At 37.9% G+C, this 14,342-nt stretch overlaps 1 protein-coding gene across 4 annotated transcripts in view; it reads left to right on the top strand.

The window, feature by feature from the left end:
* Window positions 1–14,342, top strand: part of METAP1 (methionyl aminopeptidase 1) — a 31,648-nt gene extending 17,306 nt beyond the window's left edge. For all 4 annotated transcript variants that reach the window (XM_061991755.1, XM_061991754.1, XM_061991753.1 and 1 more), the window contains 7 exons: window positions 198–289; window positions 978–1,061; window positions 2,957–3,095; window positions 6,599–6,730; window positions 9,256–9,399; window positions 11,837–11,902; window positions 12,768–14,342. In XM_061991755.1, the coding sequence (XP_061847739.1) occupies window positions 198–289; window positions 978–1,061; window positions 2,957–3,095; window positions 6,599–6,730; window positions 9,256–9,399; window positions 11,837–11,902; window positions 12,768–12,928 (818 nt within the window). In that variant the 3' untranslated portion in view covers window positions 12,929–14,342. The remainder of the gene's footprint in view (window positions 1–197; window positions 290–977; window positions 1,062–2,956; window positions 3,096–6,598; window positions 6,731–9,255; window positions 9,400–11,836; window positions 11,903–12,767) is intronic.

Here is a 14,342-nt window from a genome sequence, read left to right as displayed (position 1 = left end):
GGGCTTATGATAAGCTAGATAATGATGATAACGCTGTGACTTGGTGGGTTCATTACTTTAGTCTGTAGTGAGAAGATATCAACTTTGATTGCCATTGGTAGGCTAAGTAAATTGGTTGTTTGGATGTGTGTAGCAGTCACTCCTCTCTGTAACATGTTTTTTTCTCTTATTTTCTCCTCCCCTTTTTTTCTTTTCAGGAATGTCTGAATCGGAACAGGCATTAAAAGGAACCTCTCAAATAAAAATACTGTCATCTGAAGATATAGAAGGAATGCGAGTAGTGTGTAGGGTATGGCAAGAGTTTGTTTTTGTTACAAAGTGCCTTTATTCTTTAAAAATCTATAGTGATCTTACCAATTTGGGACAGCATGTTTGAGAGTACAAACTTTCAAACCACTTTTGAGCACTGAAAAATAGTTTGGAAAATGTGGCCTTTTCTTGCTTTTTCTCTCCTTGTGACTCCCAATGCAGTTAACTTTTGCAAGAAGAAAGATGACTTACCTGTTTTCTGGCTTTGTTGTTATTAATGAGATAATCTGTGACTGATATGTAATTACTGCTAAGAATATATTTTATAGTACATAAATGAGAACAGTTTTTTTTCCATGCCTAGAGTTAGCACTAAGTAAATACTTAAAAGCAAACAGAGCTCCATCCGTAACAATTTCTGAAAAAGAGGTGTCCAGTTGTAATAATTTCCTTGTGCATAAAGTTAAACTTGGAAATGTAATCAAGTATTCTAATGTAAGCTTATTGTATTCAAGGGAATTGTTGTCCAAATCTGAATTGGGATATTTCCACATCTTACAAGAGGGGGCTTAGTAATATAACCTGCAGACATCTCTAAGTCTTTCTAGAGCCTAACCCTTACTCAGCTTTCCTAGCAGTCTTGATGTAGCTATGGAAAATGGGTTGCTAATCTTTGAGGGAATAGTCCTGTTTTTTATTTTAAATCAGTACTTTTATTTCATTTGCAGCTTGCTAGAGAAGTATTGGATGTTGCTGCCATGATGGTGAAGGCAGGTGTAACTACTGAAGAAATTGATCATGCTGTCCATTTAGTAAGGTTTCTTATTGTTTGTCTAGCTTTTATAAGCACTTTCTTCAGTTTCTTTATTTTTGAGTGATTGCTGTGTGTTTCTTTAATTACCTGAATTCCTATCTTTATTTTGAAGCTAGTGGGTAGTGCAGATGTTAGAAATATGTAACAGGGCAATGGGAGATTAAAAATGAGTTAGGAACTGCTAGGCCTACCTTTGGATCAACTCCTTCTGTGATTTCCAGCTTCAGATTCCCTCTAAGTATTTTCACCTGTTTTCTTGATCAGCATCATATACTTTTCTCTCTTCTAAACCCTTTTTACCCCACACATACTGTTATATAAAGAACATCATATGTAAGTCATGGACATTTCGTGCTCTGTGTTGTTGGGTAGGATGTACAGATGAAAAGGTTTAATTATTTACGATTGAAAATTAGAACAGAGGAGCATGAGAGAGAATTTAAACAACGTGTTTGGTGCAGTCAGGTAATCTAGAGCCACAATCCAGGCAAAGTATTTGAAGTACATGTTCAGATATTTTCCAAGCTTAACTCTTCATAAATACTTGAATTCTGTACTATTATTTTGTTCTTTGCTGCCTTCCCTATATGGCATATAAACTGATAATTGAGGATACTTGGGTGCACTGTAGCAAGGTGCCAGTTTTCCTATAGTTAAGTTTGTTAGAGAGCTTTCTGGTTGCTGTTCATTTTGTCTGCATTTCACATAGAATCACAGAATCTTAAGGGTTGGAAGGGACCTCAAAAGATCATCTAGTCCAACCCACCTGCCAGAGCAGGACCATCTAGAGTAGGTCACACAAGAAGTCAGCCAGGTGGGTTTTGAATGTCTCCAGAGGAGACTCCACAACCCATCTGGGCAGCCTGTTCTAGTGCTCCATCACCCTCACAGTGAAGAAGTTCTTCCTTGTATTTCTTTGGAACCTCTTATGTTCCAGTTTATACCCATTGTCCCTTGTCCTGCCATTGGATATCACTGAGAACAGCCTGGTTCCAGACACCTGCCTTTACGTAATTGTAAACATTAATGAGGTCTCCTCTCAATCTCCTCCAAGCTAAAGAGCCACAGCTCCCTCAGCCTTTCATCGTAAGGGAGATGCTACACTCCGTCATCTTTGTAAGGAACTTTGGCTAAATTAGTCTGGAGGTTTCTCTTGAACTGCATTAAGCTCTAAATTATTTGCTTATGAACAGTGTCTTGTTTGAAGAACTAGTAGTTTAAATGGTGTTGTTCCTCTTCAGTGGTTTTTGGTAACTTTTGCGTGGCAGATTGTTTATACTGACCAATATTCCTAATTAACATTTTGGAGGTTTAAAATACCGTTACTTTTTAAATAATGAATTTTAACATTAAGACAGTATCTTTTCTCCAGAATTGCTCAGTATGTCACATAATGTGTATATGTAAGTACATATAAAACGTATGAGTTTTGCAGAAATCACAAAAAGGTTATTAGAGGGGGTGCAAAGGAAGCAGTTTGAGGTTTTAAAGCTAGGGGTGAAAGAATGGTGCTAAATGCTATCTTGTCTAGCTTGTGTGGTTTGCAAAATACTTGGTTATAGACCAGATTCTTAAAAGCAATCATTAAAAATGGCTATTTTTTCAAAACTGAATAAATAAACAAATAATGCTGTGCATTATTTTAAACCTGAATATTTCAGCATTGGTAGTTGAACATAAAAATTAGCAGAAGCAAAATTAAAGTAACTTTCTTCCTGGTAAGAAATGCAATGTGTAACAAAATACCATCATGCCAAAAAATGCTTGAAGAATTTTATTTTCAAGAGTCTCTGCTTTTCAACGTGTCATTCTTACTGTAAAGCTGTTGTAAAAATGTTTTTGCTTTGTACAAAACTTGCTAATGTAAAGTGTAAATTGTATTTTGTAACTTAGGCTTGTATTGCAAGGAATTGCTATCCTTCTCCTCTGAATTATTATAACTTCCCTAAGTCCTGTTGTACGTCAGTGAATGAAGTGATCTGTCATGGAATTCCTGACAGGAGGCCATTGCAGGAGGGAGATATTGTTAATGGTAAGTGCTATGAAAATTAACCTTCAACATTTCTACCTTCTATCCAGTTAAACCATGCTGTGAGGTGATGTTTGACTAGAAGGCAACATAATTGCAATAGCTTCTTAAGAGGGGCTTTTGTTCTCATTTACCAATTAACATTTGTTCTTTACATCTGTAAATTCATGAGTTCAATTAAATAATTTCGAAAGTTCGGTCCACATTAAGAGCTTTACAGTTCTACTCTGGTCAGTGCATTAGTATTCCACTTCCAGTTGTCCCAGGCTGCATAAATAGTGAATAAAATATATATTGAATTATATTACTGGATCAGTTCAACGTGAATTCTCTATATCCTTAAGATTTTGCTAAGGACATGATGTTTATAATGACTGTAAATGATCCTGATGGTGAGACATTGTATAGGTGCATATTAAAAACATGTACCCTTTTTTTTTGAGCATCTCACAGCTTGACTGAACCAACTGCTTTTTTATTCATGATACTTAAGGTACTTACACCTTCTTGGGTGGTAAGGGATAACTTTATAGTTTGGCTGGTTTTTTGTTTTCTTGTTCATTTCTTCTTGGTTTGAAGATAAAAAATAATGATATTTGTTACATTATAAACATTTGTACCAAGTTGTGCCAGTGGAGGTTTAGATTGGATATTGGGAAGGACCTCTTCACTGAGGGGGTGGTTAAACACTGGAACAAGCTGCCTAGGGAGGTGATGGAGTCGTCATCTCTGGAAATCTTTAAAAGACACATAGATGAGGTGCTGAGTGACATTGTTTAGTGGTGGGCTTGACAGCGTGAGGTTGGTTGTTGGACTCGATGGTCTTAAAAGTCTTTTTCTAACCAAATCAATTCTGATTCTAAGAGAAATACCCAGTGTATCTTAAGGTTCGGCTTACTTCTAGAAGCAGGGTGGAATCCTTTTAGATTGTCAGATAGTTGATATATATTAACATGCAATAACAGCTACCAAGCTACAGCTCAGTGCTGTGAGTACCAGCCTTTTCAGAACAAGCCTCATGATTGCTGCCCCTTTCCTAGGTCAGCCGTGGTCTGACTGATAGATCTGAGCTATGGTGTACCTCTAACCATTTGGCCAAAGCTGCTCTTATTCTTTTTTTTTTTAATTTCAAAAATGATGCCTTTGCATGGGTCTGTATTGTTACCACTTTTCCTGGCATTGCTTTTATAATAGAGTTTAGTCATACCTTTGTTCACTCTTCTGCCCTCACTGCACTTGCCCAGGTTTTGAGCTTTCTGCTTTGTTTTGGGGAGGAATAATTAGTCTACATATTTTTTTGTAGCTGAATGGGTCTTCTTACAGGATGGTCCACATTGTCTCAAAAGACTTCCAAGTCTTGTAGGCTCCCTTTTCCTAAGGTACTATCTCAAAAGCCTCTTTAAAAGAATGAGCAAAACAAGATAGAAAAAGTACTACAGAATGTGCCTAGTGCCTAGTAAGCAATCTAAATGGAAGTGCTCATCTTTCTCTTTGCTTTCAGCAGGCTGAAAAGTGTTAAGTAAAAGGGGGCAGTGTCAGAGTCCAGGTTTTTAAGATCACAGGAAAAAGTAATCCAGAAGGTACTGGCAGTTGATGTGTAATCCAACCCCCTGCTTCAAGCAGATCATCGTAACATGTTGTTATCATAGTGTTCCCTGGGAGCAGATTCTCAAACAAAGTTGATCTCTCTGCAAGCCGAGATATTTTGGCCAAATGTGGCACTGTCAAGAGGGTAATCACGTGGCCTATAGAGACAGCCTCTTTGCAGCAAGTACTCTGGACACTGTGCTAAGGAGCTCTAATACACAGCTCACAATAAACATAACTGGAGAAGTTACAAGAGTGCTGGTTTCTCTATAGCCCTGTTGTTAATGTTACTAGGTATGTACACTGGTCAAAATGTTGCAGGAGTCCCACGCAGTCATGCAGCGAGTACAGCATAGCCGTGCACATGCATGCACCCACAACAGGATCTATTGGCTTTGTGCAGTGTTAGTTTCATTCTTAAATGTTTGCTAGTAGTACAGATTTACTGTCAGCACCATTTTTTCCCCATTTTTTCCTATTAAGGTTGGACTGCTTTCTCTAAGCAGCTGTCACACCATGTTTCTGAAGTAGTATTGCTCAGTGCAGTTTCCTTCATTGCTGTTTACCTATGAGGGGATCTGCATGTAGATTTCTTCACCAATAGCAGTTCAATAACTACTCTAGCAGCTATTACACCTAACAAAGTCTGTTAAACACAAAAGTACCCTTTCTACCACAGGAAGTCACCTTGATATACAAATCTAGACTATTTTGTGTGTGTTTACTACATATAATGACCATATGGTGGCAGGTTTTGATTTTTCACTTGTCTGCAGTGACAGACAATTGTCATCTATTCTAGTATCCTATGTCTAAACTGGTAGGCCTGTTACCATGTTTTGTAAAGGGCTGTTTGCAACAAGCATCGTGTAGGGATGCTCTTAGTTGAAAAAAGCATGGGTTTTTTTGTAGTTAAACTAAAAAAAACCACCACAAACTTTTTTTGTCTCATTAAAACTGCATATACTGCAGATTTTCAAGAATGAGTTTCATCACTTTTAGTTTTTAGCAACTTTATATGTGCAACAAACAAGTTAGAGTTTTGCTGCTACTTAATTCTAAACTCTTTAAGATATGTCCTTCTAAACTCCAGTTGTTTACACGAGCCTTTCTCGTTGCTGTTGGCTGGATATGGAATGTTTAAGTTCTTTCATTCCGAAGAAAAAAGAAGGTTTTAAGTCACTTGGTATGTTTTTCTTAGTTGGAAATATTATTGGAAAGTTGTGTATTTAGTGTTTAAGACATGTTTAGAACTGGCCCAGGCTGCCCAGAGGGGCTGTGGAGTCTCCTTCCTTGGAGATCTTCAAGATCTGCCTGGACACGTTCCTATGTGACCTGATCTAGGTGGACCTACTTCTGCAGGGGATTGGACTAGATAATCTCTAAAGATCCTTTCCAACCCCTACCATTCTATGAAATGTTACTTTTTTGGCTGGAAGCAGTGGCTTTTGGCATTACAGTTTTTGCAAAGGAATGAAATTATTCTAAACAAGCAGAGAGTGTGGGTTAAAACATGATTACATACATTTTAAAATGTAATTTCCTCCTCTTAATGCTGGAATTAATTCTAAGAAAATATTTTAAGCAGGTAAATCACTGTGGAGCAAAGAGCTTCTCTTTCCTGTCTTTACGTCTACCTAGATAACCAATTGTAAGCTTGGCATGTCTGTCTTGCATTGGTGTCAGGTCTTTTTCGCTTCCCACTTTTTTTGTTAATCAAACCATTGACCAGTGACTATTTTATTAATTAATACTATTGAATCTACAGGATAAGCACAAGAGAATTAATTCTGCTGGAAAAGTCTTGTAACTTCACAATGACAATACAGAATTTTGATGTGTGTTTGTCCTTTCACAAATCAAGAGACAAGAAGTGAGAAATAGTGGCAATATCACAATCTGTCTGTTATTCTTTGCAGTGGATATTACTGTCTATCGTAATGGCTACCATGGAGATCTGAACGAGACATTTTATGTTGGAGAAGTTGATGAGGGTGCAAGAAGGCTTGTCCAAACAACTTATGAGTGCCTAATGCAAGCTATTGATGCAGGTAAGCAGGCTTCTGGTTTTGATTCTCAAACATAAGTGCTCGTATTTGCTATTTTCCAGTAGTGACTTCTGTTGTAGAACACAGAAGCGTTAGTGTGTGTCACCAGCAGATGATGTATGTTGTATAATACAGTGATTCTTCAAATGGCACAGTTCTGTGGGTGATGTTTGCAACTTTTATTTGAAGTGTGGGTTGACAGGGAAAATATAGTTGATGTTGAGCTGATCCACACATGATGATATTTACATGGAAACAGACTTTTCAGACTGTTAGATAATTAAGACATCCTTGATCAGCGTAGTTTAGACAATGTGAAGAACAAAGCATGTTTTGGAAAGCCAAAGTATGGCTTTCTTCTATAGTTGGTATGGTGTTGCGCAATGAACTGATAAAGTAAAACTGTTTGAACACTTAAAAATGCATTTCTCTACCCTGCTAAACACGATGGTTATTTCATAAAGTTAATTATGAACTTTTGATTTTCAGCTGTGGGAGTGTATCAGAGAAGACCAATACATATGCTTCAGTACCCACAGAACTTTAATTACGCTGCTTAGATATAACTCAGGAAAGCCTCATTGAGACAATCAATGAGATAGAAAGATAGATAGAGAATGTCATGTTCAACTGCATTTACAAAGGAATATACAAAGTTCTCTTAGACAAACAGAGGAATAAACCAAAAATCTCCCAAGTCGCTGGAAATACATATATCTGTATTTTTTATACCCTGCAGCTTCTTAAAATCCCCACTAAAATTTACTCAATTTGTGGCCTCTAAAGACTGAAGTTTAAGGCAAAATAAGTAAAGTCTTTAAACTTGTATTTAATCAAAAGTGAATAAATAAAATGAATGAACTTACTTTGGTTACTAATTTGGAGATAGCTCGCCAAGTTGAAAAGACAAAAATCCGTATGAACAATATCTTACGTATCCATTCTGTGATCAAGAAAACATTGCAGAATTGAGCTGCAAAGAATATAGATTGCCTATTTATGAGAGGTTACTATTCTGAAATGACTACTTTGTTTTTCACAGCTAAGTCAGAAAAATGTTTATCTTTGCTCCTATACTTTATTTTTACAGCAAGTATTACATATGTCGTGTCTTAGCTTTCATAGCCTGCCTTTGATATATAGGTGATGAAAGAAATTCACCTTTGTGTGCATTATAATGAGACTTAAATTCTCAGTGTAACTTTACCTTTTTTATATGTTGTAACAGGTTTTAAATGGATTTTAGACATTCCTTGCTGGTAGGAATTCTGGCAGCAAGTCTCTCAGCCTTTAAGAAGGGTTGCCTCTTAACTCTTTAAATCACCTGCATTTCTTAGTGTTGGACCAGCAGAGCTCTAACTAGGAGAGTTGTACGAGAGAGAAGCAGGTTTCTTGCTGCATTGAGATGAGTTTTGGTATTTTCAGGCCAAAGGAGATGGTACTGCTTCACAACTATTTAGCACAAAACCAACAGATAACATTTTCCCATCTTCCCCATGTCTTTTTTTTTCTTTTTTTACTTTGGCAAAAGTATCAACATTCTCATAATCTAAATTTATTGGGTTTTTTTCTATAAATTCAGCTTACCAATTTAAGTTAAAGATGTATTGAGCTAAATGGCTCGTGTCATGTAAAATTTTAGCTACATATGTGTATTCTACTTAAGATGGCTCCACATAACCACATAACATCTGGCTCCTGAAGGAGCACCATTTACCAGAGGGCGGAGAATGATCTTGAAATAGCATTTATGTACTTTTTTTTCTTTTTAGTGACTCAAGGTTGCTTTTGGTAGGCATCTTCAGTAGCTAAAGGATGAGGAATTGTTGGTTTTATAGTATTATCACTCCCTTATTGAAGTGCTCAAAGTGAATTTTTCACACCATTTGCATCTATTTCAAACCCTTTATTTTTTTAAGGAGTCCTGAAAGAATTATCAAAAAAGTTAGTCTTGCATATGAGTATTCTTATTTTCTGTAGTGTTGCCACTAAACATCTTGTCTAAGAGTAGAGATACCTGTTTTCTTGCTTTTTTTTCCCTTCTTAATCTTTCACGTATAATAATTTTCCCTCTTCATTTGTGTATACTTTTCACAAAGTAGCAGAGAGATAAATGTGTATTAAAATATAGTCTGTACATTCATTGATAGAAGCACTTGAAATCTGGGTATGAGAAGTGACCAAGTACTTGGAAATTATTCTGTTGTCTCTAATTTCAAACCTCAACATCCTTTTAATACATGAGCACTTACATACACAAAAGGAAGAAAGTAGTGTTCAAGTGAAGGAGCTTGCTTTCTTCTTTCTCTCTCATTCTCTCTTTTATATGAGACTGTTTCCTCCCTTTCTCATGTTACTGCACTCACTTATATATACTTGGTGAGTTAAGGGATCATAGGAAGTTAAATACTGGAACAGATGGCCATACAACCCGTGAGTGCTACGGAGATAATAGTCTGAATGGTGTTTGGTTAGTTATGTTGAGAGAAAGCTCCATAAATTTCCATCTCTAATCTTTAATTTTGCAGTAAAACCTGGTGTTCGGTACAGAGAGCTGGGAAACATTATTCAGAAACACGCTCAAGCAAATGGATTTTCAGTGGTTCGGAGCTACTGTGGACATGGAATCCATAAACTTTTCCATACGGCCCCTAACGTGCCACATTATGCCAGTGAGTATTTGTTCCCTTTGCAGTTGTCTTGTAGATAAGAAGTGGTTTGTAATGAATGCACCCAACTTACTTATATTCTACTGAAGTAGCATGTTGCTTGATAATCCACCAAGTTAGCATGTTTTTTTCACTTCAGAAATAATTTTCTTCTAAACTCTGGACCATAGCATGCTTTCTGAACCTAAATAAGGTGAATATATAATACATAAATACTGAGACAATCTGTGCCCGCACTAATGGTCAGCGTTAGCTCTCATCTTTATTGGGTAAGCACTCAATGTTTTTGCCCAAATTCCCAACTAATCCCTTAGTCATTCTTGTCTGAGATGTGAATGGGCAAGTGTTTCTGTCCTTAGAAGGTGTAAGCAAAAACTTACTGTCATTTCCAGATGTAAACAAAAGGTGCCTTGAATGGTAGAGATGGTGGTTGGGCCTGAATCCAGATCCTGTAATGTTTCACTTTTCTTCATTTGAGTGTTGTGATCTGTGGTTTGGCTGAGGAGGAATGACCCTTCCCCAGCAGGTTCTGTGTTTTAGTTTCTGGAAATAGCAATGTCCCCATGACAGTTTTTGCCAGCAGGACTAAGAAACAGCATCCACAGAGGCAAAGTAGAGAAGCTTAAGTGCCAATGGACAGCTATGGATAAATATCATAAAGCAGAGATAAACAGTTCACACTCACTTCATCTTCAAAACTCCTTTGATAGGACATTTATTTCTTTCCCCAGGCCTCACAGATGCCTCCATCTTCCCCTCTCCAAATGAGCTTTAACACAGGCTGTAGTTATAAATTATAATGTAGCAATCCCTAACTTTTCATGTCATACCGTGTCATTTCCCCAAGTTATTTTTTCGGGGAACAGAGCAATTTTATTAGTCCCAGGGAGAAGGGTATCAATTCCCGGTATTTAACTTTTTGTTGGGTAGAATGAAGAAAATTTGGTTTCCTTAAAGACAAAGCGCATTTTATACTCATTTGTAACTATACCAGATAATACCAAAAATACTAAATGCAATCTTGAGAAAAGTGAATTTTTTCTCTTTTCTGCCTGTTAGGAACTTAAAATGAGTTTTGTTTTGTTTTGAATTGGCCAAAAATATTTCCTCTCAAAAGGGAAGCAGCTGAGTTTGTTTCTGATATTTTTAAATACATATTCACAGTAAAAGCAAAGTGGAAAGACCAGAGGGACTTAAAGTCTCTTGGAGGGGGAAAAAAAAATGAAAGCTGCAGCTTGTTTATGGCTTACTGTGAAAGGATTTTGAAAAGTAAAAAGCTCATTTTATAAGCCTTTAAATGATTTAACAAAATCATGAAAACTACAGGGAATAAAGGACAAGAATTTTTCAGATGCAGAAGACCAGTAATTTAAGTGTTGAGAGCAAGAATACCAGCAGATGATGGAGATAGAGGCAAGATCCTTGAAGTAGAACAAAAATGTTTTGTTTTTTGTTATCAGCTTGATATTTGTAAAGCATCTGAGTGATTTAGACAGTTTAAATCTGAGATTTGTAAAGCAGCTAAATGATTTAGACAGTTTAAGACATTTACACAATAAGAGTAGACCAGGTCATGAGGATTCTGGGTGTAAGAATTGATGCAAATTGTCTACAGCAGCAAAGGGGCTTGGAGCTGACTGTTCCAGTGCAGTACTGGAGTTTGTTCCAGCTCTCACATGCTAGGCTGAGTCAGATCTAAGCTCTGCTGCCATTCATGGTGAAACAGGGCAGAGGAAAAGGGCTGAAGCCTTTCTTCAGTCAAACTACATTTGTGGAGATGTGCTGTTCATGTGCCTCCACATAAACTTTTTTGGTGTTTATAACATCAAAAAGTTCCCGTATTACTGTCCTGGATACCTTGAAATTCTCTGCCTTTTTGTGTTAAAGACATACAGCATTATTACTCTGACACTACTATCACCCCATTACCCAAAGTAAAGAGGGGGAAGCAATGTGTCTTTTGTAAATGGTATCACTGGATTACTTAACCACTGTCCTATTTTGGCAATTATATGGAGCGAATGGTTCAGTGGAAACAAATTTAGAGGTTTCAAACCTTCACTGTGTATCTTAAATGCTTCTAATTTTTATTGATTTTTTTAAAGGATGTTTTTCATCAAATCTTCAGAAAATCCTGTATTACATCTGTCCGGTGTTTTTATACAACTGGAGTTGTATAAAAGTTGAACTCCAGTTGTTGGAGAGAAAGATACAAATTAATTTTAAGCTCCTTGAGTAAATATTGCAGTGTTGGAGGAGATGGAGAAGGAGAGAACTAAGGAAAACCTTAAAGTAGAAGTAAAAATGGACGAGTGAATGAGGCATCTCTCAAGAGCTGTTTTGACTTTACAGTATTCTCCGTGTATGATTCTAGGACAAGGATTCAATCATTCTTAACATGGGATCTCTTTTTCTCACTTGAGTGTTTATTTCATTGCAGAAAATAAGGCAGTTGGAGTCATGAAGCCAGGTCATGTATTTACAATTGAACCAATGATCTGCGAAGGTAAGCAATTTGGCAAGAGAGTAAAATGGCCACACTTGTTCACTGTTAAGTAGTGATGGAATAGGATGCTGGTTTTATTCTGTATAGTTGACAGATTTTGAAAAAATTTCTCATATGGGAACTGATAGCTGTTATTTAAGACCAGTCACAAAGTTGTCATTGGGGCAGTGTGGCTGGAGAGCTGTTCTGTGGAAAAGGACCTGGGGGTGTTAATCAACAGCCAGCTGAATGCGACCCAGCAGTGTGCCCAGGTGGCCAAGAAAGCCAATGACATCCTGGCCTGTATTGGAAATAGTGTGAGCAGCAGGACCAAGGAGGTGATTGTCCCCTTGTACGTGGTGTTGGTGGGGCTGCACCTCAAATACTGTGTCCAGTTCTGGGCCCCTCTCTACAACAAGGACATTGAGGTGCTGAAGCATGTCCAGAAATGGGCAACAAAGCTGGTGAAGGGTGTAGAGAACAAGTCTTAAGAGCAGCAGCTGAAGGAGCTGGGGGTGTTTAGCCTGGAGGAGGCTGAGAGGAGACATCACTCTCTACAACTACCTGTAGTGAGGTGAGAGTCAATCTCTTGTTTCCGTTAATGAATGACAGGACACAACAAAATGGGTTCAAGTTGCACCAGGGGAGTTTTAGATTGGACATTAGGAAGAATGTTTTCACCAAGAGGGTTATTAAGCATTGGAACAGGCTGCTCAGGGAAGTGGTGGAGTCACCATCCCTAGAGATACTCAAAAGATGCATAGATTAAGTGCTGAGGGATATTGGCTTAATGGTGGGCTTGGCAGTGTGATGTGAGTGGACGCAATGATCGTAAAGGTCTTTTCCAATGGTAACAACTCTATGATTCTCTGATTTGTGTGTTTAGGTGGTTGGCAGGATGAAACATGGCCTGATGGTTGGACTGCAGTAACAAGAGATGGAAAGCGATCGGCCCAGTTTGAACACACACTTCTGGTCACCGATACAGGCTGCGAGATCTTGACCCGGCGGCTGGACAGCACTCGTCCCCATTTCATGACCCAGTGATAGTTCAGACTGAGCAGGTGGATCAGAATGATACATATATGATATTTTTTTTGTCTCTGTACTATGCATTTTTTTTAAGAGTACAGAATAAGGAGATTTCATTATTTACTTTGTTCTCAGTGATTGTAGATAAGAGGAATATCTTGAAGAACCTGACCCACTGTCTGGAGAAGCAGAGAAGGATTTAAAGAATCTCCTGCTTTCCTCCTACCTACAACACTCACGCTATATCTTTCTTTTTTCTTCAGTTATCTCTTTAGCACCTTTCTTCCAAGTAGATCCACAAACGCTTCCATTGCTGCCATGATATTAGTTAGAAAAGTGTGGGTAATCTTTCCCATTGGGACTTGATCTTCTGGCATCCAGGTTTTTTTTACCACTTCCGTGTGCCCTGTCACTCTTGGAGTGGCACCTGAGATCTTAAGCATTTCTAGCTCCAAAGACTTGCTCCTGCCTCTGCAGATTTTGTTCTAATGGGCTGGGCCTTGTTTGTTTATCATTTGAAAAGGAGGGAGAAGGGAGAAAGAGAAACATGTTGCCAAGAATAGGCTCTCCTTACCTTTAATCCTGTCCTCATCTCTGCTGATGCCTCTGTGGTGATTGCGACTGTAGGTCACAATTGTGTTAATGGCAGGTCTTGTTTCTCTTGCTGGAGATTTGATAGTATGGGCTTCCTACAGGGAAAATTAGTAAATTCTGTCTTATATGCAGCTCTCTGGACTAAGCTGATTCTCAGCGAAGCAGCACTTGCAGGCAGTCTCCTGCCTCAAAGGCTTGGTGAAGCTAATGTAGTAGGCTTGCCTAGATGAAGGAATGAGACAAGAACCAAAAAGACCCCTGTGTGTGTCAGCTGTGTGAGGCGTTTTTAAAAGCTACATCCACAGAAGCTGTGAGGGGATTGGATTTGCAAGCGTTACAGTGAAATGAGCATCTGTTCTCAAAACAAATCTGAGCGTGAGAAAATGAAACATCTTCAATGCTGTATTCATTTTTTTTTGATAGTTGTTGAACGGGTCATATTTTTCCCCCCAGTTAAATGAGTTTTGTACTTTTGGAAGGTCTGAGGGGGGCAGCTACAAAAATGGATCTTTTTTTTTTCCTCCAACTGGGTATAGAGTGAGCAATATTAGTATATATACCACTGTATTTTTTGTTAATGGGTCACGATGAGCTGAACACTGGCACGTTAAGGCGTGTGGATTGATTAAGCCTCTCTTTTTCTCTTTCTTTTCCTATGCCCACTTCCTTTCCATCATCTTTGGTGTCTTTGCTGAGGGAATTTATTTTGTTTTCTTCTGAACTGTAATGAAAAATTTTTTCAGACCCCACTGCAGACTTTGCGTTACACCACTCTAATGCAAGAAATAGTTAAACCAATGCAGACATTAAACCATACAATGAGGGGCGTAAAATA

The sequence above is a fragment of the Colius striatus genome, chromosome 3 (assembly GCF_028858725.1).
Source record: "Colius striatus isolate bColStr4 chromosome 3, bColStr4.1.hap1, whole genome shotgun sequence".
Lineage (NCBI taxonomy): Eukaryota > Metazoa > Chordata > Aves > Coliiformes > Coliidae > Colius > Colius striatus.
The sequence above is the reverse complement of the archived record's forward strand: the minus strand, read 5'-3'. Positions and strand labels throughout refer to the sequence as shown.